General features: G+C 46.5%; 1 protein-coding gene across 7 annotated transcripts in view; it reads right to left on the reverse strand.

The window, feature by feature from the left end:
* The window catches only part of DENND11 (DENN domain containing 11), a 53,447-nt gene extending 35,716 nt beyond the window's left edge, over positions 1–17,731 (reverse strand). For 3 of the 7 annotated variants that reach the window (XR_003204904.2, XR_003204906.2, XR_003204905.2), the window contains exon 1: positions 17,057–17,613. Coding sequence is in view for 2 of the 7 variants with exons in the window: in XM_025854713.2 (XP_025710498.1) it covers positions 17,057–17,324 (268 nt within the window). In the remaining 5 variants the exon portion in view is untranslated. Of the gene's footprint in view, positions 1–1,663; positions 1,948–17,056; positions 17,616–17,637 lie in introns of those variants that run through there. The other 4 variants (XM_073899298.1, XM_025854713.2, XM_025854712.2 and 1 more) reach the window with 4 other exon arrangements.
* Between the last annotated feature and the right edge of the window lie 7,796 nt (positions 17,732–25,527).

Below are 25,527 nucleotides of genomic sequence, written 5' to 3' on the forward strand. Positions count from 1 at the left end.
CCCCAGGCGAGGCCCACATCCTAGGTTCAGCCATCGGTTCTTTGCTTCCAGAACCTTGGGGCTCATTCACTCATCATTAATTACTGAGTTTCTACTGAGCTAGATGTTGGAGCTACAAAGTCAACTAAGACATAGTCCCTGACCTCAAAGAGATTAGAGTCCAGGGATAAACAAGGAGACCGGATGATTACACTTCCAGGGGATAAATGCCATGACAGAGGGGAACGTGGGATTTTAGAATGAAGCAGGCATGGGCATCCATCAGACTGAGGGAATCAGAGATACGCGCAATTAACAGTGTCACCCAGAGACTTGACAGAACACCATGGAATATTTCCTACTATTTTCTTACATATTCAAAAATTTTCAAAGCAGAAATACTAAGCTACGTGTGAGATTTCACTTTTATTTTTTTCCTAACAGCTTTACTGAGATACAATTCACATACCATACAGTTTACTCACTCAAAGCAAACAATTCAAGGGAGAGTTGTGTAATCATCACATTTTCGACTTTCTCCCATTTTTACGTATGAGGAAACAATGAGACATTAAGGGAACTTGCTTCGTCACCCCTAACCAGCTGAGCGGGTGCCCTGCAGGGGCTGTCAGGAGCTGAGGGGCCTGGCCTGGACTCCCTGCATGAGGCTAGACCGGTCACCTGGCGGTGGATGGTGTAGCAGTTAAACACGCACCTGGGCTGGGTTAGACTTGGCTTCAAGGCTTGGTTTTGCTACAAGCTGTGCAACCTTTGGTAAAACCTCTTGGGAGTCTTGGTTTCCTCATTGCAACATGAGGGCAATTCAGGAAGTGAGGCGGCTGACTCACCTGTAAGATCGCTTCCAGCTACTTAATTCCCAACTTCAGTGATGGGAAAAACATACTTAAAAATAAATTCTTGAGTATCCAGTACAGGAGGGATCCGAATTCCCTGAAGACAGAGGCTTGCATGCTTCCCTCGTGCTCTGAGCACCTGGCACAGGTCTCGGCGTTCCTCACTGACTGGCCTTGGCCAGGTGGGACAGAAATGTGTGAAATGGCCCTTCCAAAGGCGGAGGAGGGTGGGAAAAGTTGGGGGTGCGGGGGGCAGCGGAAGCAGCAGGCCGTGGGGTGGTCTGCCCAGGAGTAGACGGCGGCCCTGTGAGTGTAACTGGGGTGGCGGGGATTGCGGGGTTTTCTTTTAGAACAAACTTTCGTAGACATGAGAGATGCCATCAGGAATGCAGCCAACAGCACCTGCAGATCACTGCCTGGAACATCAGCGAGGTCGCGAATCCAGTCTCCAAACATGGCAGACAGCACAGAGGGTTATGCAATCCCATATTCACAGCCTAAGAGCTTTCAAATAGTTTACTTTCAAGAGAGGAATCATGAATCTGACTAATAGTGAGCTAAAACAAAACGCATGGAAAGGCAAAGGAGTATTTTATACTACAGGCTAGAAGGATGTTGTGTGTGTCTGGGTTAAAGACAAGAAAAAGCACAGCGCACTCTGAAAGAGGGGTGAACTTGGGGATAAAGGTAGTCCCATATTTTCCCCTTACCATCCAGGCCCACTGTCTCCAGAGTTCAGTGGCTTTCTGCCTGTGGAGTGCCTCAGGACCCCCAGGGAACTTGAGAAGGTACCGGGGCCAACCCCAGATATACAGGATCATGGTCCCTACCTCGTGCCACGTGGGCAAGTCTGCTGGTGAGCTCCTGCTTCGGCCTCTGTGTATACGGTCCTAACCCCTCACGATGGCAGATGGCTGGCCTAGGAAGAGACAGCCTGGGACAGAGCTGTGATGCCCCTCAGGGAGACTCTGTCCGCCTCCCTCACAGAACCTGCTTCCTCTCCCTGAGCTTACTGAGTCTCTTTCCTCCAACCCGGCTGGTCCATGGCTGGTTAAAACTTTAACTGACCTCAACTTTTTTACTGGAAGCTAAGTACAGAAGAGCACACAAGTCTTAATTACCCGGCTCAGTGACTTTTCCCAACAGGCACATAGCTGTGTAACCAAGCACCCAGATCAAGCAGCAGAACAGCATCTGCACATCAGAAGCCCCTCTCCACGGGAACTGTCATCTTGACCTCTAACACTGTAAATTAGCTTGGCTGCTTTGAAATGTATATGGACACAATCATAGTTTGTACTCTTTTGTGTCTTCTTTTGCACAATACTTTTTTTGCAAGATTCATTCGTGTTGATACACAAAAGCAATAGTCTGTTCATTTACTCCTTCCATCCTGTGCATGGAACACAGTGGCTATTTAACTGCTGATGCACATTTAGCTTATTTCCAATTTGAAGCTATTACAAACAGACCGCTGTAAAAATTCCTATGCTTGTCATCTGGTGAACACACGTGTGGTGGCTTTGTAACGCGTCAGCCTGGCTGGGCTGAACCATGCTGCTCAGAATTCCCTTCCTCGTATGTTTCCTGGTGAGACAGGCAATGCAGGAAGGCAGCGGTACGCATATCGTATTCACTCAGACGGCTGGTCCAGAAGCGTCGGGCACCTCACGTGCACTGTGGCTCATCTGCAGGCCACCTCGACCGGGGGCGGGCGGCGAGGTGGCAGCCAAGCCTGTAAATGCTGGACCCACCCCTGGATCCTCTCTCACCTTCTCTGACTCCTAAGCCAGGTGTGTGTTTAGTTCCATAACGAAGGGCATCAGCTTCATCCGGACACCCACATCATTAAAGCTGGAGGCAGACTGACCTGGGTTCCTGTACAACCTCATGCGTGTCAGCTTCTCTCCATCTTCCCAACCATACCCTCTTCTTCCATGACTGCCCGCCCGGTAGAGTTCAAGCTCCATCATCAGGCGGAAAGACAGCAGCTTCACACAGCCTGTCTAGCCAGCTCCCACAACTGGGTAAGATCAAATTCTTGCAATAAATCCCTTCAGACATCTCCTAGTGGTTCTATTTCTTTGATTAAACTTTGACTGACATAATATGCACACATTTCTGTTGACAACATCCCTAGGAGTAGAACTACTGTAAAAATGTCTACATCACTAGAAACTAAGAAACCTTCAATAATTCCCAAAGCAGTGTTTCCCAAAGCTTATGCTAATAGGGCTTCTGCGAAAAAGAAAAATTTTTAAAAAGACATCTCGGCCAAATTATCTCAGGTTAAACAAGGATAGACACACTTCTCTACCGCAGAACTTCTCAGAGGCTTTAATACGTTACTCTGCATTGTGAATTTCTGAGACCTTAATGTTTCCAAAATTTTTTGCCCAATAAACCTATTTTTAAGAAGCATCCTAAGGGAATTTTTAACCTCGGGAAACAAACTGAGGGTTGCTGGAGTGGTGGGGGTGGGAGGGATGGGGTGGCTGGGTGACAGGCATTGGGGAGGGTATGTGCTATGGTGAGCGCTGTGAATTGTGCAAGACTGTTGAATCACGGATCTGTACTTCTGAAACAAATAATGCAATATATGTTAAGAAAAAAAAAAAAGAAGAAGAAGATAGCAGGAGGGGAAGAATGAAGGGGAGTAAGTCGGAGGGGGAGACGAACCATGAGAGACGATGGACTCTGAAAAACAAACTGAGGGTTCTAGAGGGGAGGGGGTTGGGGGGATGGGTTAGCCTGGTGATGGGTATTAAAGAGGGCACTTTTTTAAAATTTTTATTGTTATGTTAATCACCATATATTACGTCATTAGTTTTTGATGTAGTGTTCCATGATTCATTGTTTGTGCATAACACCCAGTGCTCCATGCAGAATGTGCCCTCTTTACCAGGCTAACCCATCCCTCCCACCCCCCACCACTCCAGCAACCAAGAGGGCACATTCTGCGTGGAGCACTGGGTGTTATGCACAATGAATCATGGAACACTACATCAAGAACTAATGATGTAATGTATGGTGACTAACATAAAAAAATTAAAAAAAACCTAATGATGTATGGTGATTAACATAACAATAAAAAATTTTTAAAAAAGAAGCATCCTAAGGGACTACTTTTATAGAGGGCATTTTTTTTTTTTAATATGCTAGTATACAAGAGGATGCAAGTTGACCTCAGTCAGTATCCACTCTTCCTTTCTTACACAGAATATCCTATATTTAGCCAGGCACGTGGCCTTTCAAATGACAACTATGTTTCTCAGTACTTTCTTGCATGTAGGTAAGGCTACATGAGTCAGTCCTAGCCAGTGGGATCCGGACAGAAGTGAGGTGTCTAGTTGCCAAGAAGTACCTCAAAGGGAGGGAGTATGCTGCCCCTTCCTCCATCCTGCTGCCTGGGATGTGGATGTGGTGACGAGTCGTCACGAATCTAGGTCCCCGGATGAGCCCATGGATCTGAGCCAGCCTTTCCGCCCTAGGCCAGCTATCTCCTGTTGCATGGAAGAGAAATCGACTCCTATGTTGATGAAGCCGCTGTTCATTTGGGTGCCTGGGATTCACGGCCAATTCCCCATGTTACTCAATACAACTGACCTGTAGAATGAAGCCCCCGTTCCTCAGCCTGGTTCTCAAAGCCACCATCCTTGCTCCTTTGTGCCTGTCTAATCCTCACTGTACAGAAACTCAAAGACTCAGACGGAGGGAAATGACATCCTGGTAGTGACATTCTTATCTTCTAGATGGATGCAAGTCCCTCAGGGGAAAGTTCCATAGGGGCGGGCTGGTGGATCATGGAATGAACACCTGCCCCGGAACACAGCTCTGGGAATAGTTCTCTTTATCTTAAAGGAAGGATGCTTCTGCTGACACACTCCTTCAATGAAAGGAAAGTAGATGAAGCTACTCTGGTCCTCACCCCAGAAAACATAATCACTGTCTAAGATGTCTATCTCCACAGGAGAAGGGACTCCTTCAAGACAGGAACTTCGCTTGTTTATCTTCAGATCCTAACACAGCACACTGCTTAGCCCAGGATTGGTATTAAAAATAGTAATAAAGAGGTGCCTGGGTGGCTCAGTAGTTGGGCGTCTGCCTTCGGCTCAGGTCATGGTCCCAGGGTCCCGGGATCGAGCCCCGCATCGGGCTCCCTGCTCGGCGGGAAGCCTGCTTCTCCCTCTTCCACTCCCCCCTGCTTGTGTTCCCTCTCTTACTGAGTCTCTCTCTGTCAAATAAATAAATAAAAATCTTAAAATAATAATAATAATAATAAAAGAAAGAAAAACAGCTTTATTGTGGACAGGCATTTTTTAAAAAAGCTAATCGACGAATTAATGTTAATCACCTTAGGGGTAATGATATTGTGGTTATGTAAGAAAATGTCCTTCTTCCTAGGAGGTTTATACTCAAGAATTTAGGAGTAAAGTATCATCGCATCTGCACTTACTTTCAAATGGCTCAGTGAGAGAAAAAAAAAGTATTTCTGTACATAGTCAGTTCTGATATGATGCTTGCTGAATTAGTGTCAACACAATTGAGATATGAGAGAACAATCTGAGCATAGGGAATTTCACATTTCCTTATGCTATAGATCCAAAGCAATTTCAATCAAAATCCCAACAAGTTATTTGTGGAAATTGAAAAATTAATTCTAAAGTTCATATGGAAAGGCAAAGGCCCCAAATAATCAACACAATACTGAAGAAAAAGTCAGGAGGACTGACACTACCCAATTCCAAAACTTAGTATAAAAACTACAGTAATCAAGACAGTGATTAGACAAGATTAGACAAACAGATCAAGGGAAGAGAATACAGAGCCCAGAAACAGACCCATGCAAATACAGTCAGCTGATCTTTGCCAAACGAGCAAAAGCAATACAATGGAGAAAGGATAATCTTTTCAACAATGGACATCCACAGGCAAAAAAACCAATCTAGATACAGACCTTATACCTTTCACAAAAATTAATTCTATATGAATAGTACACTTAATTGCAAAATACAAAATTATAAAACTTCTGGAAGGTAACACAGGAGAAAATCTAAGTGACCCTGTGTTTAGCAATGAGTTTTTTAGATACACCAGGAGTACAATCCATGAAGAAAAAATTGGGAAGTTGTACTTCATTAAAATTTAAAACTTCTGATCTGTGGAAGACACCATTAACAGAATAAAAACAAGCCAGAGACTGAGAGAAAATATTTGTAAAAACATACTTGATAAAGGCTTAAATCCAAAATATCCAAAGAGCTCCTAAAACACAACATTAAGAAAATATAAACACCCAGGGGCACCTGGGTGGCTCAGTTGGTTGGGCGACTGCCTTCGGCTCGGGTCATGATCCTGGAGTCCCGGGATCGAGTCCCACGTCGGGCGCCCCGCTCAGCGGGGAGCCTGCTTCTCCCTCTGACCCTCTTCCCTCTCGTGCTCTCTCTCATTCTCTCTCTCAAGTAAATAAATAAAATCTTAAAAAAAAAGAAAATATAAACACCCAATTTAAAAAATAGACAAAAAAAATCTTTAAAAATGTGTGTGTGTGTACACATATATACGTACATATATGCGACTCCTGATCTCAGGTCATGTGTTCAGCCCCAAACTGGGGGGTAGAGATTACATAAAAAAATAAAAAAATAAAATCTTTTAAAAAAATACATATATATTTTTTTTTTTTTTTTTAAAGATTTTATTTATTTATTTGAGAGAGAGAGAGAGAGAGAAACAGCATGAGAGGGGAAAGGGTCAGAGGGAGAAGCAGACTCCCCGCCGAGCCGGGAGCCCGACGCAGGACTTGATCCCAGGACTCCGGGATCATGACCCGAGCCGAAGGCAGTCGCTCAACCAACTGAGCCACCCAGGCGCCCAATACATATATATTCTTTAAATAAAAATAAAAAATGGATGGGCGCCTGGGTGGCTCAGTTGGTTAAGCAACTGCCTTCGGCTCAGGTCATGATCCTGAAATCAAGTCCCACATCAGGCTCCCGGCTCAGCGGGAAGCCTGCTTCTCCCTCTGACCCTCTCCCCTCTCATGCTGTTTCTCTCTCTCTCTCTAATAAAATAAAATCTTCAAAAAAAATAAAAATAAAAAATGGATGAAAGATTGGAACAGTCATCACACCAAACAAGATCTACAGATGGCAAATTAGCATAAGAAAAACATGCTCAAGGGGCGCCTGGGTGGCTCAGTCGTTAAGCCTCAGCCTTCGGCTCAGGTCACGATCCCGGGGTCCTGGGATCAAGCCCCACATCAGGCTCCCTGCTCAGCGGGAAGCCTGCTTCTCCCTCTCCCACTCCCCCTGCTTGTGTTCCCCTCTCTCGCTGTGTCTCTCCCTGTCAAATAAATAAATAGAATCTTAAAACAAAGAAAGACATGCTCAAAATTATATGTCATCAGAGAATTCCAAATCAAAACAACAAGATTCTACTATACACCTATTAGAATGGTCAAAATCCAAAACATTGAAAGCACCAAATGCTATGTATAGCAATGGGAAATCTCATTCATTGCTGGTGGGAATGCAAAATGGTACAACCACTTTGGAGGACAGTTTGGCAGTTTCTTACAAAACTAAACATTCTTCCCACACAATCAGGCAATCACACTCCTTTTCACAGTTATCGAATGAGTGAAAGCTTATGTCCACACAAAAGCCTGCACATGAATGCTTATAGCAGCTTTATTTATAATTACCCCAAACTGGAAGCAACCAAGATGTCCTTCAACAGGTGAATGGATAAACAAACTGTGGGACATCCAGACAATAAAATACCATTCAGAAATAACGAGCTATCAAGCCACAAAGACATGAAGGCACCTTAAGTGCATATTACTAAGTGAAAGCAGCAGTCTGAAAAGGCTACATACTACATAATTCCAACTCTGTGACATTCTGGAGAGAGACAGTAAAAAGATCAGTGAATAAAGAAGGATGAACAGGTGGAGCACCGAGGATTTTCAAGGCAGTGAAACTATTTCTGTATGATACTGTTACAGTGGATACATAACAGTATGCATTTTTCAAACCCACAGAACATACAACACAAAGAGTAAACCCTAATGTAGACTATGGGCTTTAGTTAACAATTTATCAATACTGGTTCATCAATTGTAACAAACATCCCACAGGAATGCTAGATGTTAATAATACAGGGAAACTGGGTGGGAAGGTGGTATAGGAACTCTCCCTACTTTCTGCTCAGTTTTCCTGTAAATCTGAAACTGGTCTAAAAAAAATTTAAATTAAAAAAATAAATAGACGAATTAACCTAGGTTAATTACCCTAGGACTGGTAATGATACTGTGCTTATATAGGAAAATGGCCTTATTCTAAGGAGATTTTTCCTCAAGTATTCAGAAATGAAATGGTACGCCTGGAACTTATTGTCAAAGAGTTCAGCAGAAAAAGATAAGCAAACCTATCTACATAGTCAGTTCTGCTATAATGCTGGCTGAATTTGTTCCAAAGCATTTGATACATTAGGGGACAATTTGATTACAGGGGATTTCCTGTTTGCTGATTCGTGATTTTGATCACAAGGGTCACAACGTGAATGCTGAAAACAGCACCCAGCTGAAATGAGCCACAGAGAAATACACAAAACGCACCCCCTTCCACACCTCAAGCCCTCACGCGTTACCCGAGTTCACCGTGTTAGGAGCTGCGCCTGCCATTTCTAGGGTCACTACTGTCCATCAAATGTCACACAGCCCTGCTTCCACGTCACTATAAATCACAAGCTCAACCCTTCCGACAACCATCTTCATATGCAAAGTCAAGTCTTAAGGTAAAGTGCCATACTTGGAGTATTTTTGTATTTCTTAACTAGTTACGGTATATAAAATTGTCCTACCATTTGTATTAGGTTCCCATCTTTTTTTAAACTTGTCACTGACAGTTTCTGAGTGCTGTGCCCTGACCCCATCTTCTATATAAATCTTGTGACTTTTGCTGCAAGTCTTTAATAGCACAGTGATTTTTTTTAGGAATGCATGTTTCACATCATAGCGGAGCTGTGTAAGGATGAAGCAAATATGGCAGAGTGTCCACAAATGGGGGTGGACTCTAAGTTTTCACTGCAGTATTCCTCCAACTTTTGAGGTTTAAAAAATTTCAACACACAAATTGGGGAACATAATGTAAATAATAGGGATGTGAAAAAAAAGCAGAAAGGACTTTGCAAAAGCAAAATATAATGGAGGCAATGCACAATAAGTAATATCGAAAATAATGAGTCACCGTGGCTAAAGGTCATGCTTAATAGAAATATTACACTATTTGCAAAAATTGGAAACCAGCTTACATACACAACTTGTAGAGGCTTAAAGGAAAGTGATTCTGCAAAAATAAAATCATTTTGGCGAGCCCAGAAGGATTTGACAGAGAAGACTCATCTGAGGGGTCATCAATCAAAGAGAAAGGAGTCAACGATGACAAGTGCCTTTCCCCCTCACTTTCTCTCCTTCCTCCCTCCTCTTGGCCACCCGTGGACCCACCCGTGGACCCACCTCGCGGCCCTGCCTCACAGCTAGCTGCAAAGACAACTTATAGGGAAGGGCCACATGGGGCCAAGTGCGTTACGTACAGCCAGCCATTCAATAAATACCGGCAGAGCAGAACTTGGCAGCAAGTGCCAGGGGCTGGGCTCAGGCAAAGGCAAATATGTCCCTGTTGAAAGGAATCTGGACTGCCCAGCTTATTGGGCAGGCAGCTCAGTCACCCAGGGGGAGCCAGAGGGCAAGGCTGAGGCTGGCTGTGGACACACAGATGGTGTGAACCTGCCACTCCGCTGTTCTGCAGGTCAGCCCGGCAGCTGTGTGGCTGCTGGTGCCTCCCAGGGCTGATGCCTGACAGCTCCTGAGTTCGCTGAGCCCTACGCCGTCCCATCACCGACAACCAGGACGGCCTCAGCCTTCTTTCTGCTTCTGTGCAGTCTCTGGGAGAGCAGACCTCAGTGCTGCTCCTGCTGCCTGCTAGAAAGTCCAGCTCAAAGTATTTCGTGATCCAATCAAGAAATGGGCAGAAGACATGAACAGACATTTTTCCAAAGACATCCAAATGGCCAAGAGACAGATGAAAAAGTGCTCAACATCGCTCAGCATCAGGAAAATCCAAATCAAAACCTCAATGAGATACCCCCTCACACCAGTCAGAATGGCTAAAATTAACAAGTCAGGAAATGACAGATGTTGGCAGGGATGCGGAGAAAGGGGAACCCTCCTACACTGTTGGTGGGAATGCAAACTGGTGCAACCACTCTGGAAAACAGTATGGCGGTGCCTCAAGAAGTTCAAAATAGAGCTACCCTACGACCCAGCAATTGCACTACTGGGTATTTACCCCAAAGATACAAATGTAGGGATCCGAAGGGGTACGTGCACCCCGATGTTTATAGCAGCAATGTCCACAATAGCCAAACTATGGAAAGAGCCAAGATGTCCATCGACAGATGAATGGATAAAGAAGATGTGGTGTGTGTGTGTGTGTGTGTGTATATAAATATAATGGAATATTATGCAGCCGTCAAAAGGAATGAAAGCTTGCCATTTGCAATGACGTGGATGATGGAACTGGAGGGTATTATGCTGAGCGAAATGTCAATCAGAGAAAGACATTATATGATCTCACTTGATATGAGGCATTCTTAATCTCAGGAGATAAAATGAGGGTTGGTGGAGTGGTGGGGGGTGGGAGGGATGGGGTGGCTGGGTGATAGACATTGGGGAGGGTGTGTGCTATGATGAGCACTGTGAATTGTGTAAGACCATTGAATCACAGACCTGTACCTCTGAAACAATACATTGTATGTTAAAAAGATAGTAGGAAGGGAAAAATGAATGGGGGGAAATCGGAGGGGGAGATGAACCATGAGAGACTATGGACTCTGAGAAACTGAGGGTTCTAGAGGGGAGGGGGTGAAGGGATGGTTAGCCTGGTGATGGGTATTAAAGAGGGCACGTTCTGCGTGGAGCACGGGGTGTTATACGCAAACAATGAATCATGGAACACTACATCAAAAACTAATGATGTAATGTATGGTGATTAACATAATAAAAAAATGGTTCTCAAAAAAAAAGTATTTCGAGTAGACAGAGCAAGGATCTTAACCAAAATGATCGCTAAGGGGAAACACGTGACTTCCCTTCCTCCTCCTCTCCCTCCTGTTGCATGGTTCCCAATCACGAATTTCCTCTTGAACACAGGGGAAGGGAAGGAAAAATAAGAAGAAAACAGAGAGGGAGGCAAACCCTAAGAGACTAACTCTCAGAAACAACCAGAGTTGCTGGAGGGGAGGTGGCTGGGCGGATGGGGTAACAGGGTGATGTGATGAGCGCTGGGTGTTATATACGACTGATGAATCACTGACCTCTACCTCTGAAACTAATAATACACTCTATGGTAATTCAGTTGAATTTAAATTAAAAAAAAATTTCCTCTTGAGGTCTTCACATCAGAAACAGGGGCTGTAGGGGCGCCTGGGTGGCTCAGTTGGTTAAGCGACTGCCTCCTGCTCAGGTCATGATCCCGAAGTTCTGGGATTGAGTCCCACATCAGGCTCTCACCTCGGCAGGGAGCCTACTTCCTCCTCTGACCCTCTCCCTTCTCATGCTGTTTCTCACTCTCCCTCTAGCTCTCTCTCAAATAAATAAATAAAATCTTAAAAAAAAAAAAAAAAGAAACAGTGGCTGTGTCAGCTCATGGTCCTGTTACGGCTCCTTCTGACCTCAAGATGGAGCTTTGCACCCCTCTTTCCTCCCCAAAATATGCCTTTTTTTTTTTGGACTCGGTCCATCAGCTTCTTTTCATCAGCATACACACCTCCGCAAATTCCGGCCGCGAAGTAAGAAGGAATCTTGTCTCCGGAAGAAAGGCAAGAACCCAGGGGTACTTGTAGTCCCAACACCACATTCCCCTCATTTCCTTAGGAGGCCACCAAATGCCAGAGAAGGCAGAAACCTCAAAAGACTCCAAACACCAGAAAAGGAAACAGCCTCTATTGACTTTCGGTCTTAAATGGTTTTAAATAGTTTTAAAACCACCTGGGATGAGAGTATGAGCCAAGCAAAGGAAGAATCAGTATAAAGAAACGTAAGGCAGGAAGAAATCAATCCTGATGATTTCAAGTCAGCCCTAGGCCAATCCATGGCTGAATTCCAATGAATTAATTTTAGGTGGAAAAAACCGTACCATTTCACGGGCCCTGTATCATGTTACCCTAGGCAGCGGGGTGCGGTGGGAGGGCAGGCCCCGGAGACCCAGTTCGCTGCTGAGCTCTGCTCTCTCTGCTCCATGACTTCAAATGGCTTAATGGCTCAGTGCATCTGCTTTTCTCACCATGACAGGGACGAGCAGTGCTGGAAGGATCAGAGGTCAGGTCCCTGTAAACCCCCAGCCCAGCTCCCGGCCACAGTGGGCCCCCCGTAACTGGTGGCCATGATGACTCCCACTCCTGCTTTACTCTCATCTCTTAAAGGAAGAAACAATTCATAGTCGATGGCCACAAACGGACTTCTCCCTGAAAACCACAAGCAGGTGAATCACCAGTAGCCGGGGAAGATTCTGCCAATGTGGGATGAATGAAATGAACCACAACTGTATTCCACTGACATCTGAGGGAGCTACTGAGAAAGGATGTGGCACGGGTAATCATTCTAAGGCCCTCCTGGTTGACCAGCAGTACGGGCCCTCTCTTTGCCCTTTTGAGCTGGCTATTCTTAGGACTGTTCTTTGCGTCGCAAAATTATGTTCCAAATCTTCCATTCTCATTCTACTTTGTCACTTCCCCAGCCATGGCTGGAGCCATTTACTATCCACGCAAGTCAGGTGACCCGGGCAGTGCTCCAGGCTTGTGCCTAGGCCCCCACACCTAACCCGAATCTGCGGCGCCCCCCTCACCCCCACTGCGTAAAAGAAAATGCTGGGATTGTGGGGACTTCATGGGGAATATATGGAGATTAAAATTAGTGTGAGTGATCTTAAACACTCATGTGACAAACAGGAGCGCTGAGACAGAATTAAACAGGTGTTGAGGTATAATTTAGGCAGTGGCTAGCGGCTGAGGGAGGAACAGGTAGTAATTCATTCCTCATCAGGAAGCACAAAGCGAAATGGGGGATCTTAAAAAAAACCTCAGCTCTCCTCCTTTTGGCCTTCCCCAGCGGCCCAAGGCAAACACACAATGCATAGGAATTCCCCCCAGGCTCCCCACGAAATAACTCGGTGTGTGTGTGGGGGGGGGATGTAGCTTTTTAAAGTGGATTTCTTATCAAGAAACACTCCAGTGATTCACTGGTGTCAGACATTGTGTCCAAAGCCTTATCTGCCGCAGGCCCACACACCAGAGGGCAGAAAAAAAAGAAAATTTTACTAGAAACTCAAAGAACAAAACACAAATGAAAAATCTGGGCTTGAATCATGGGTTGAACACAATGAAAAAACAAGATTCTGGCTGCCAAACCTCTTCTACCTGGCTTGCATAGTGAGCATCTGGGCCTGGTTTCAATAGCTTTGTAGCCCAGATGGCCAGCACGGCCATCCTAAGGGCTCTCTGCTCCAGGGAGAGACAGAGAGACAGAGAGACAGAGAGACAGAGAGACAGAGAGACAGAGAGAGAGAGAGAGAGAGAGAGAGCCTCTCCACTTGAACCTGAAGTCCCTAGTCCTCACATCATTTATAGATTGGCCAGCATAATTTTCAAGCCATGAATCCAAAGAAAATCATATTCTTTATGCCTCTACCCTCTTCTCTGATTCTTCCTACAGATGCCCAATCGAAAACCTAGAGTCTCACTGCCATACCCCAGACTGGGAATCACTAGGCGTAGTCCTGCCGGACGTGTGCACACCCGCCCAAACCCCAACAAGGACCCACTCCTCCCTCACACCCTCTCTTCAACCCCTTTCACCGCAAGGACCACGCCCACCCCACAGATGCAGCACAGCTGTGCCTTCTCGCCTACATCTCTTGCCCTCTTGGGTGCACAGGTGCCAACAGTTACATATGCCAGGTGGGAAGCTGAATGAAATCGCCACGGGCCGGGCAGTTAAATGACTGGGTGGTCTGGAGAGAAGGGAGGAGCTCCTAGGGAAGGAAACAGGACACAGGTGCAAGAAACATGGGGGGAGTGGAGAGGGTAAGCAGGCAAGAGAAGATCCAGACAATTTCTCCCACGTGAGAAGTTCTGTGAAATGTCCTGATTTTTGTAAAGAAGCCAGCATTCGCTTTACTATTTTTGGTATGACAGGCTAAGGAAGGGCAAAAGTCTTGGTGGACCCAGGTGACTAGCACTACGCTCTAAGTAACTGAGCCACCTGGCCACTCTTGGTGGACCAAGAGTAAATAGTTAACACACGGCAGATCTGCCTCGGTAGCAGAGTCAGGAGGGCACTGAACTAAAACCAGGAGACATGGCCTGGTCCCGTGATGTCTCCAGCTCACTGGGCAACGGAGGGCTATCTAGACCATGACTCCCTCACCCATCACACAGGGGGACAGCGCGGGAGCTCTGAGTCCTGGTGCTACCCTTGGAGGATCCGGAAACCTCAGGAGAATTCATTCCAACCTCCACTTCAGGAGATGTACCATGTAATTTTCACTTTACAGAGGTACTATCAGTATTTCTACAAGATGCCAACTGCCATCTTAGATGGCAATAGATGACAAAAGAGAGTTAAGTTAGTGGGCAGGGAACAACAGCTTTCCAAAAAAACAAAACCCACCAACTGAAGTGAAACACACATTCTCTTCCCTGCCTCTCCCCCTGCTCCTTCCCTTCCTCCCTACTCCCCAGACACAGTAATGATAAAAAATTGGGGGACAGAGGTTCAGGCAATGCAGTACACTAGAAAGACAACTGGACTTAGAGCCAAGTGTGGATTGGCTAGTTAATATTTTCAAATTACTCATCCCTGGTCTGCTTGCTCATGGATGAACTGGATATAAATGATGCTCACAATTACATGAAACACAACTGAGAGTAAATGCCTGCACAGAGTGTCTAGGAATCAGTTACAATCCCTTCTTTCCACACTAACCTAAATTTGAAAACCGTTCCACAGACCCACCCTTGTGTGTATGGGCAGCACACCATCACACGTACACACAAATATTCCATATACACAAACCCGGACAAACGGTCACAGCTGGGACTGACAAAGCAGTGGAAGGGTCCCAGCTCTGCTGTACTCTTCCATTTTATCAACTCCATCTGTGGTTAGTGCAGGATTTTTCTTTTCTCCTTCCCCTCCCTACACTCTGCTGCCAGAGCTACTGCTGCTGAATCAGACCCTGTTAGTGTTCCCTTGCTGTTTCTTCTAGTTATCCTTCAGCGTTTTCCGAGAATGAGTCTCACGCCTGCATCTATTTACCGGTAGGTGATGGGGTAGGGCCCAAGGAATATTGTTAGTTACAAAGTATCTGTTTTTGTCTAGCAATAAGGATTACTTTGGTCAAGGGCACCTGGGTGGCTCAGATGGTTAAGCGTCTGCCTTCGGCTCAGGTCATGATCCCAGGGTCCTGGGATCGAGTCCCGCATCGGGCTCCCTGCACCTTGGGAGCCTGCTTCTCCCTCTGTCCCCCCCCCATGAATAAATAAATAAAATCTTTAAAAAAAGGGGCGCCTGAGTGGCTCAGTCTGTTAAGCGTCTGCCTTCGGCTCTGGTCATGGTCCCAGGGTCCTGGGATCGGGCCCCGCATCGGGCTCCCTGCTCCGCGGGAAGCCTGCTTCTCCCTCTCCCACTCCCCCTGCTTGTGTTCCCTCTCTCGCTGTCTCTCTCTCTCTCTGTCAATTAAATAAATAAAATCTTTAAAAAAAAAATAAAAATAAAAATAAAAATAAAAAAAATAAAAAAGGATTACTTTGGTCAAAAGAGTAATCTTTCAAATTATCGGTATCTGGGAGTCCCAATCACACCAGTCAACCAGCAGGTGTTTAAAAAAAAAACAGTAGAAAATACCAACCGGTATGTACTATGCGTAGAAGGGGGTTAGTACTACCTCATGAAACTTCAGTTAAGTGTGAGTGCACTGACTGTGATATGAAATTCATTTCCAACAGTGGGTCACAGTCAAAAAAGTTTGAAAGCCACAGGGCCAAGGAACAGAAAGGAGTCAGAAAGGCCTAGTCCCTCCACCTGTTGGCACTATTTCTGAGTCTTGCTGGTTTTTAATCCCTGGCCCTAAGCGACCCGGCCAGGAAACTGTGTCTTCTGCCATCTGAAGATCCCAACCCTTCCCTTCCCACCCCATGGCAACGCATCCGGTTCTTCAGAACCCGTCCTTGGAGGACCAGGAGGAATCAGATCTTTTCCTTCACTAAGAAGCACTCCACATCCCAGGACTCCGTTGAGGAGTTAGGGTGAGAAAGAAATACCTGGGTTTCCTAAAACCCCAGATCCTGGACTACCAGCCCTCCTTCCTTCAGTGCTGAGAGCAGATGTGCTGGGCCTTGAGCCCCCTCACCGACCACCTGAGGCTTTCCGAGAGCGCGTATTTACTCACTTTTGAACCCCCATGAAGTCTCTTACCGTTCACTTGGACACTTCCTTCCCCGGGGGGCTAAGCCCAAGATTATTTTAGATAACCCTTTAATTCTCCAAATAAACCAGAAAGAATCTAGTTGAGGAGGCTTCTCCTTTAATCCGTCTCCGGCTTAATCCCTCAGTCCCATCCCTTAATGCTCCCTGCACTAATTCGTCCAAACGATGCTGCCAGAGCAAGTGAACTTGGCCGCTTGGAAAGTTACCGTGCAGGGGGAGTGATGGGGAGAGAGGGCGGGGAAGCAGAGAACCTGGAAGCTCAATACAATCCGTCTCAGGAGTTCACCTGGGGGGCGTTTCTGCTCTTGAAGGAAAAAACCTTTCAGCCAAGCAAGAAAACAAAAGCCAGCGCGCCCGGGGCGGCAAACAGGATCCTCCGGCATTGGAGAAGTGCAAACAAGGCTGTGGGGAGGGGGGGCGCGGAGCGCGGCTCGGCTGCGAGGCCTCGGGACGGGAAGAAGAGGGGTTCGGAGGGCGCAGGGAACAATGCCCCGCGCCCAGACCTCGCGGGGGCACTCTGCTCGCTCCGAGGGAGCCCTGCGGCGGGGTCGGGGGGGTGCAGGTGTGTGGGTGCGGGTGCGCGCGCAGCGAGCCCCTCCCTCCCGCTGCCCCCAAAGCCCGGGGGTGGGCGACCCTCTCCCCGGGCCCCCCTCCCCCCCGGAGCAGCTCTCACCCGAGCGGGGATCGAAGGTGACCACGAACACGGCCACCACCTGGTCCTCCTCCACGTCGCCCAGCTCCAGGCGCCCGGGCTGCAGCAGCACCTCGGAGGCGCCCAGCTCCTCGGGCTCCCGCCTCCTGGGCAGCTCCGCGGCCGGCCGGCCGCCCCCGCCGCTGCCCCAGCCCCGGCCTCCAGCCTGCAGCTCCGGGGCCTGCGGCGGAGAGACGGCGGGGCCCTGGGCCCAGCGCAGCAGCGGCGCCGAGTCTCCCCGCTCCACCATGGCGAGGCGAGGAGGAGCCGCGGGCGGCGAGGGGCGGGCGCAGGGGCGGGCTGCGGGAACTCCCCTCGCCGGGCCGGGCCGGGCCGGGCCGCCGCACCGCCCGAGGCCGCACCTGCCCCGCGCCGCCCCGCCCGCCCGAGTCGGCGCTCCGAGGCAGCGGGAGAAGGCGTCCTCCCCTCCGGCTTCGCCGAACTGCGTGCCGGGTTAGGACTCACGGATGCCTGCGTGTGCCCGCGTCCGGGAAACGTCCGGTGGCATGGACGCGCCTCCACCTGGCTCCGTCCACCTGCGCGGGGATGAGGGCCCTTCTCACCTAGGATCCCGTCGGATAGCTGTACCAGCGTGCATGTTTATACGCCATCATTATTTTTGTGATTCCCCTCGTTAGGTGGCCCGTGACAGAAATGGGTTACATAATCCTCAAAGCGGGGTTAAAGCTAGCGCGGGCCTGGGAAGTGAAGCAAAAGAGGCAGCCAGGCTGTTCTGATGTTATTTGGACTTTGGCCTGGCCTCCTGGAGCTGCGGACTTTGGTGTTTGGCCTGAAGTAGTTGTGTCTCTAATCCAGTCGGCTGTGCCCTTGAACGAGCTGGATAGTGCCCAGCCCTGGCCTTCACTGGACCCTGCCCGGGGCTCCTCCATTTCGGCGACTAAGTCTCCACAGAGGGTGGTGGATGGTCCCTTTACCTGCCCTTGCGGTAGGGAGCGGGGAGATTGAGCTAAATAGATAAACGATGAAAGCAGTCCCCCTTCTTTAGGCTAAATGCTGCCTAAATAGATTATTGTTATGTCAGAGATTTTTTGGCCTGGAGGCAGCAGGAGCCCTGGGCCGTCACTGACGATCTCCTTGGGAAGATGGGTGAAATTGTATCATCATTGAATCTCTGGCACAAAGGGAACGAATCTTCATCAACACCCCCCCACCCCCAAGAGACACTCCGTGCATAAATCCACTGGGTCCTTCTGAGAGCAAGCCGACTGCTGGGTCTTCCTGAAACTTGGATAGATCTGGTGTCCGAACAAGTCTCTCTCTTGGCTTCATGCTTTCTTATATTAATGGCTATTCCTATTATTCCCACCTCTTCTGATTACTTAGCCACCAGATACACTCAAGGGTTGAGGCATTCAGAATAGTATTTCTAAATATAAAAATGGGGTTTCCTAGAAAAATCTTTAGTCAATTTCCAAAGCCATCAGTTTCAGGTCTGACTTGTCTTTCTCCCCTGAGGGACTTCTTTTTCCTGATCTTTTGTACGAACTCCATCCCGAACCCCCTAGTTGAATCCCTTCAAGTTGTGTATGTACCAAGAAATAAACTCATAGGGCGCCTGGGTGGCTCAGATGGTTAAGCGTCTGCCTTCAGCTCGGGTCATGATCCCAGGGTCCTGGGATCGAGTCCCGCATCGGGCTCCCTGCTCCTTGGGAGCCTGCTTCTCCCTCTGCCTCTCTCTCTCTCTCTCTGTCGCTCATGAATAAATAAATAAAATCTTAAAAAAAAAAAAAAAAGAAATAAACTCATAGTCTCTATTCTATATAGTCATCCTACATATATGTCCTATATATATAATTTGCTTTGTAAACATAAGACTCAAATGTCCCGGGGCGCCTGGGTGGCTCAGTCGGTTAAGCGTCTGCCTTCCGCTCAGGTCATGATTCCAGGGTCCTGGGATTGAGCCCCACATCCTGCTCCCTGCTTGGGGGGGGGGAGCCTGCTTCTCCCTCTCTCTCTGTCTGCTCCTCCCCCTGCTTGTGCTCTTTCTCTCTGTGTCAAAATAAATAAAATCTTAAAAAAAAAAAGACTCAAACGTCCCAACCTTAAACCTAGAGCCTTTCCCAGTCTTCGTTTTATGGGTTTTAGCTCACCAGCTACCATGTCTATCATCAGATTCCTAGAGCCTTGCACAACAGACATTTGTAAACTAAGCAGGTGAATAAAAGAGACTCACACCTCTGTACCACTGGCTACAGTATCTTGCACATAACAGGTGCTCAAAAATTTTAATGATGGTGATGATAGGCCTCTTAACACACATTCACAGTCTGAAAGAGGCTTTATACCTGACCATCAGATTTATATTCTCTGGATCTACTGCATTTCACAAAATGATAGGAAAGAAATGAAAATTAGCTATTCGAATAGCTCTGCTGGGAAAGGAGTGTGAAGGGCAAGAGGAAATGCAGGGCAGTCACCTTCAGAGACCCTAGGATGGTGTTATATTTTAGAATGAGTTCCCCTAGAAGCCCATATATCTAAATTTTAAAATAAAATTATGTTCCCAAATAGTGAATATATCTGCATTATATAAAACATACCTACGGGTGCCTGGATGGCTCAGTTGGTTAAACATCTGTCTTCGGCTCAGGTTATGATCCCAGGGATCAAGCTTGCTTCTCCCTCTCCCTCTGCCCTCCCCCCCACCCCGTGCTTGCTTGCTCTCTCAAATAAATAAAATCTTTAAAAAACATATCTACATTATATAAAAATATCTATAATATATAAAAATATACTGTATATAAAATACATTATATAAAGTAATTTTGATCTCTAATCTCACCACTGAGTTGGCCACTGTTAGGGTTTTGCTTATCCTGTTTCACCAATTCTAGGGTGCAGCTTTTCACTTGCTAACATCGCTATGGTGACTCCGAATTGCCGGCAGCCCCACTGAGGTCGAGTTCTCACAGAGGAGATTTGTGTTTGCTTTTGTCAGCCATCTGGAGGCACCACCAAACCGAGACTACTTTGAGTTAAATTCTCTGCTTGAGGTTCTTTGGGCCACGCTGGTAGTGGGAATTCAAAATGCAAGCTAGCGTAAACACTGGCTTACAGTTCAGATTCTTGGGCGAGATGTTTTCCTTCTCTCCGGCCAATGAAAACGTAGAGAGGAGCATGTTCCCCCGGCCAGCCCTCTCTGTGTCGGCCATTTATTTGCCACAGCTGCATGTGGGCTACCGTGCTAGACTCCTCATCTGGGGCACTTAAAAATTCTTAGTGGCATGTAAAAATAATGCTATATCTTAAAATAAGTGATATAATTAAAAGTTTTCCCTGTTTATGTTGACATCATACCATCTGTCAGTTTTGTATTCTTTTCTTCTATAGCATCTGACTGCAAACATTTTCCCATCCTATTAGGAACTTCATGTATGCATCATTTTAATGGTTCCCATCGTATGTATGTTTGAAAATTTACTTAACCATTCTCTCCTTGTTGAACGATCAAGCCCTTCCTCTTTTTGTTATGCCTAAAGTGTTGGCCAAATTTCACTCTAAACTAACCCTACCTGTTACATGCCAAGCCTTGCACACAGTACTGGGGCAGCTGCGAAGAAGGCAGACATCCATTCTCATCAGGCTTAGAGCTTAGCAGGGAAGGCAGCTATCAGGCAAGGAATGAAATCTGGAAGGAGGGGTGACAGGGCAGGTGTAATCTGCTATTCGGGTTGTTGATTTATGACAGAGTGCCAGAGGGGGCAATGCTGGGTTAAAATATATTCGTGTTTTTAAGGTTTTTGATAATCTTGCCAAATTGTTGATTCAGTGGTGTATAAGGACATCAATTTCCTTTCACTCTTGCCCCCGTTAGATATTGCCGTTTAAAATATTTTTTTTTGCCAATTTGTTAGATGAACATGGCGTTTTGTTTTTAAATTAATGTTTTGTGACTGAATCTAATCATGGTTTCAAAATCTATATTGATTTGTGGTTGTTCTTTCTGCTCCCGATGCCTTCTGCTTGCTTATCTGCTGGGGTCTTCATGCTCTTGTTTTCTATTTACATGAGTTCTTTATACAATAAGAATAGTAATCTTTTGCCTGGCATAATTTTTGTTCATCTTATTTCCAATTTTTTGTATGGTTTCAATGCTGCTTAATTGCTTTATGAAATTTCGAAGTTCGAAATCTTATGTTGTCAAACTTATCCATTCTTTTTGTGATTTCTTATGTTGATTTGACATTTAGAAAGTTGGACCCTACCCAGAAATTGGATCAACATTCACTTTTATTCTTTTAGTTATTTATACGTTGGTTTTCCACATTTGATCTCCTAATCTAATCGATGTTTATATTGCTAATGTGATGATGAAGTGAGACTCTAAAATTTTTATTGAATTTAGTAACCAATAATTGCTATACCATTATTGAATAATTCTTTCAATTCCTGTGATTTATAATTCCCCTTTAAATTACAATATTGAATTCCTGATAATTTACTAATTTATGTATTCTTTACCATTGATGTGTCTATTCTTACAAGTTTTGTAAGCTTTTATTTCTAGGAGAGGTAGTCTTTTCTTTTTACTCTTTTAATAAGTAGATCTCCATGGCAAAATAATCAAATTACATGCAGGACATACAGTGAGCAGCAATTTCCTTCTCTTCCAGCCCTCCTCCCCCAGACCCCTCTCCCTCCTCAGGGATAGCCACTTTTGACAGTTTCTATCTTTAGGGTTTTGGGTGGTTACCCTCTGTGGAAGAGCTGTAATTCTTCCTTGTCACACTTCCCCCAAATCATTAAGCGTTTGCTTTGTTTTAGGAAGGTAAAACTTCAGCATGGGGATCTTGTAATTGGATCAGAAGCATGAAGAAATGGCTGGCAATGTTTGACCAAATTACTAGTGACTTCTTGAGCCCCAGCCCTGGGAGCAGAGAGACAGTGAGTCAAGATCTAGGCACAATAGGTCCAGCTCTTTGCCATTCCTATGAATCTCTTCCCATGAGAAGAGATTCTGTGTGTGTGTGTGTGTGTGTGTGTGTGTGTGTGTGTGTGTGTGAGAGAGAGAGAGAGAGAGAGAGAGAGAGAGAGAGAGAGACGGAGAGAGACGGAGAGACACAGAGATCTCATCTCTGTGGCCGGGGATGGCCTTGGACCAGGTCATGTAGGCAACCCAATCTGCTCCAATTTTGGAGAATCTGGGAATGGCCAAGTGCCACATAAAGTTTCCTAACTGTGGGTAATAGAGAACCGATCAGCAGACTAATGAGTCTAGACCGTAGTTTCAAACTACCTGCTCCTTAAAACATGGGCAGTACATCAATGGTCTCTAAATTATTGGGATGTCACGTTAGCAATCTGTTCTTGTTCCAAGAAGAGTACCACATCTTTGTGAGTGGACAAGGAGTATGTCTCTATTATAAAAGCTATTTTGACAGACATCCTCTAGTCTTAGCAAATGGGACATCTTGGCAAGAGAAGCAGTTTGTTAGAATCTGATTTATTCATCAGGTAGATTTACGGTAGATTTGAAGAGAATAGATGACTCTGAGGATTTTTGCTAATGGCACTAAAGTCTTCATGAGTGAAACGACGTTATCAGTGATTTGCTTAAAAAAAAACTCCAGTACCCACCCCCTCCAACAAAATTACAGATACAAATGAAACAAGATTTTACAGCTGCCCATAATTTTTGAAGCTACACTACTGATACATGGAGACTCATTCCACTGTATTTTCTCTACTTTTGGTATGTTTGAACATTTCCACAAGAAAAAGCAAAACAAGAAGAATTAATGAGGCTTTAAAATGACCTCCAGGCTTTATCTTACTCAGCCCACCATCTTTCCTTGGAATTCCGTTCTGCTGTCAATGCTGCTTAGTAGATACAGCTGCGTAAGCACTTGGAAACGGGAAACGTGGAAGGCCAAATGTAAAGTATTGTTAATGATTTATAGAATAATCACCGGATTCCCTGCCAGTGACAGGTGTCTGCTTCTGTGCACTCTCTCTTGAGGGTGCGGGGAGGAGGTCAAGAGAAGGTCCCCTTCAAGGCTCCTGGGCTTGCTGAACACCCTGGGCTGGGAGAGGAGTCAGGAGCACCTGAGATGCTGTGCTGCTGTGGGCCCACACAGATCACGGCTGCTGGTGGATTTGCCCTGGGAGCTGGTGAATGTCGGTTGCTGATGAACATCGTCTGCTCTTGTCTAAGTTACTGCATACTTCCCTCTGCGGGGATGAAGCAACACTTCCGGTTGTGATGAGACACTGAGCTAGTTAAGGAGAAGGAAGAATACGGGACTGGGGCGGGCAGGGACCTCAGAGATGCTGTGTAGTCCTCTGGTTTAATTCAGTGAGCTAGAGAGGATTCCTCCCCGAGTCCGCGAGGCCCGCAGGCCCTAGTCTGAGAACGCTGACCACTGCACTGTTGTCTCCCAAGGGCACGTTCTGGTAATCAAGGCCAACGTTCCCCTCCACCACCCTGGACTTCCCTCAGGTTTGTCTCTAGTCTTGAGAGTCCAAGCCCAACAGTCCGAGGCCCAGAACGTTGCTTGCAGCCCCAGCCCTCTTCAAGTCTTTGCTTCCTGTCCTGGAGCCTGCCAGCTTCCCAGAAGGCCTCAGAGGGAAAAATGTCCCTTTCTTTTTTTTTTTTTTAAAGATTTTATTTATTTATTTGAGAGAGAGAATGAGAGAGAGAGCACGGGAGGGGGGAGGGTCAGAGGGAGAAGCAGACCCCGTGCCGAGCAGGGAGCCCGATGCGGACTCGATCCCGGGACTCCAGGATCACGACCTGAGCCGAAGGCAGTCGCTCAACCAACTGAGCCACCCAGGCGCCCAAAAATGTCCCTTTCTTGCTTGGGAACCCAGACCTCCCAATGGGTCCTGTGGGGCAGCCTCAACAAATATACCATAATCCAATACTGGTATTTTTCAGGGTCTGGAATGACTCAGTCTTAATTCAGTCTTCAGTAAATAATGTGCTAGAGCTTCGTTTTGGCTTGTTCATGCATTTTTTTTTTTCACAATTCTCCCTCCTAGGGGAATAATGACGCCAGCATGTCCTTCCTTGGAGCCACAGACTCCCAAACAAATAACTGATTTTCCATGGCCTTAACTTCACTTTTGCAAAGGAACAGTCTACCTCAAAGCTGAGTATGAGTTTCTACCTCTTCGAAACCAATTTGAATGGATAGACTTTCTTGCTTCTGTTCTTCCCATTGGTGTTTCAAAGGCCTCAGCACCAACGTGGGGTCAGAGTGGGGCTCTGAGTCTAGCTTTCTCATCACTCAGCAGTGGGAGAGAGCTTCCCCCAACACCAGGCTTAGGGATCTCAGCCCTGAGATGCAAAGCTGCCTTCCGCCTTCTACATCTTACTCCTTGGGAATGTTGCTTTTCTCCACGCAGCAACGCCTGAAACAATAAGAAAAATATTCAAACTTTCAAAAAGTCGAACACTGGGGCGCCTGGGTGGCTCAGTTGTTAAGCATCTGCCTTTGGCTCAGGTGATGATCCCGGGGTCCTGGGATCGAGCCCCGCATCAGGCTCCCTGCTCGGCAGGAAGCCTGCTTCTCCCTCTCCCGCTCCCCCTGCTTGTGTTCCCTCTCTCGCTGTGTCTCTCTCTGTCAAATACATAAATAAAATCTTAAAAAAAAAAGTCAAACACTGAGTATTCGAAACAAAACTGAGATATATTAACTTTACTTTCCCAAGTCCATTCAAAAATGACTTAGGGAACACCCATTACGTGTCAGGCATTAAGGGAAAAAAATCCCTCTTTTCCCTTTATTGCCACAGATTATCTGCGTTCCCCTTTGACCCCTCGTCTCATGATGTGAAGCTGTTTGCCTGGGATAGATGCCGAGGATATTAACACGCACTGAAGCAAGGAGGGAATATTTTTAATTTATTTTTTTATTAACGTATAATGTATTATTTGTTTCAGGGGTACAGGTCTGTGATTCAACAGCCTTGCACAATTCACAGCGCTCACCGTAGCACATACCCTCCCCAATGTCCATCACCAGCCACCCCATCCCTCCCACCCCCCTCCACTCCCGCAACCCTCAGTTTGTTTCCTGAGATTAAGAGTCTCTTATGGTTTGTCTCCCTCTCTGGTTTCGTTTTCATCTTGTTTCATTTTTCCCTTCCCTCCCCTATGATCCTCTGTCTTGTTTCTCAAATTCAAAGAGAGAATTCTTCATAATGTGCAGAAAACTGAGAACAAAGAACAAGGGTGAGGCGTGACACCCCAAATAGTGAGGCTGTTGGCCAGAGGCAAGATGCATGCTTCCGGGCATCCCCTTGGGCCATCAGGGTCAGCAACCACCCAATTCCCCTCATTCTAAATTAGGAGTATCCAGATTGGAAGTATCCTCCCCACCTCATGGCCTGAGACGGGGACACTGGTCAACATCCAGGCTGTAGCAAAGGAATAAAATCACATGGCCTGCTGTGATAGTTGCGAACAAGGAACTCACTCCCAACTCCAG

The sequence above is a fragment of the Callorhinus ursinus genome, unplaced genomic scaffold (genome assembly GCF_003265705.2).
Source record: "Callorhinus ursinus isolate GAN/ISIS: 27379988/994484 unplaced genomic scaffold, GSC_fseal_2.0 scaffold12, whole genome shotgun sequence".
NCBI classification, from domain to species: domain Eukaryota; kingdom Metazoa; phylum Chordata; class Mammalia; order Carnivora; family Otariidae; genus Callorhinus; species Callorhinus ursinus.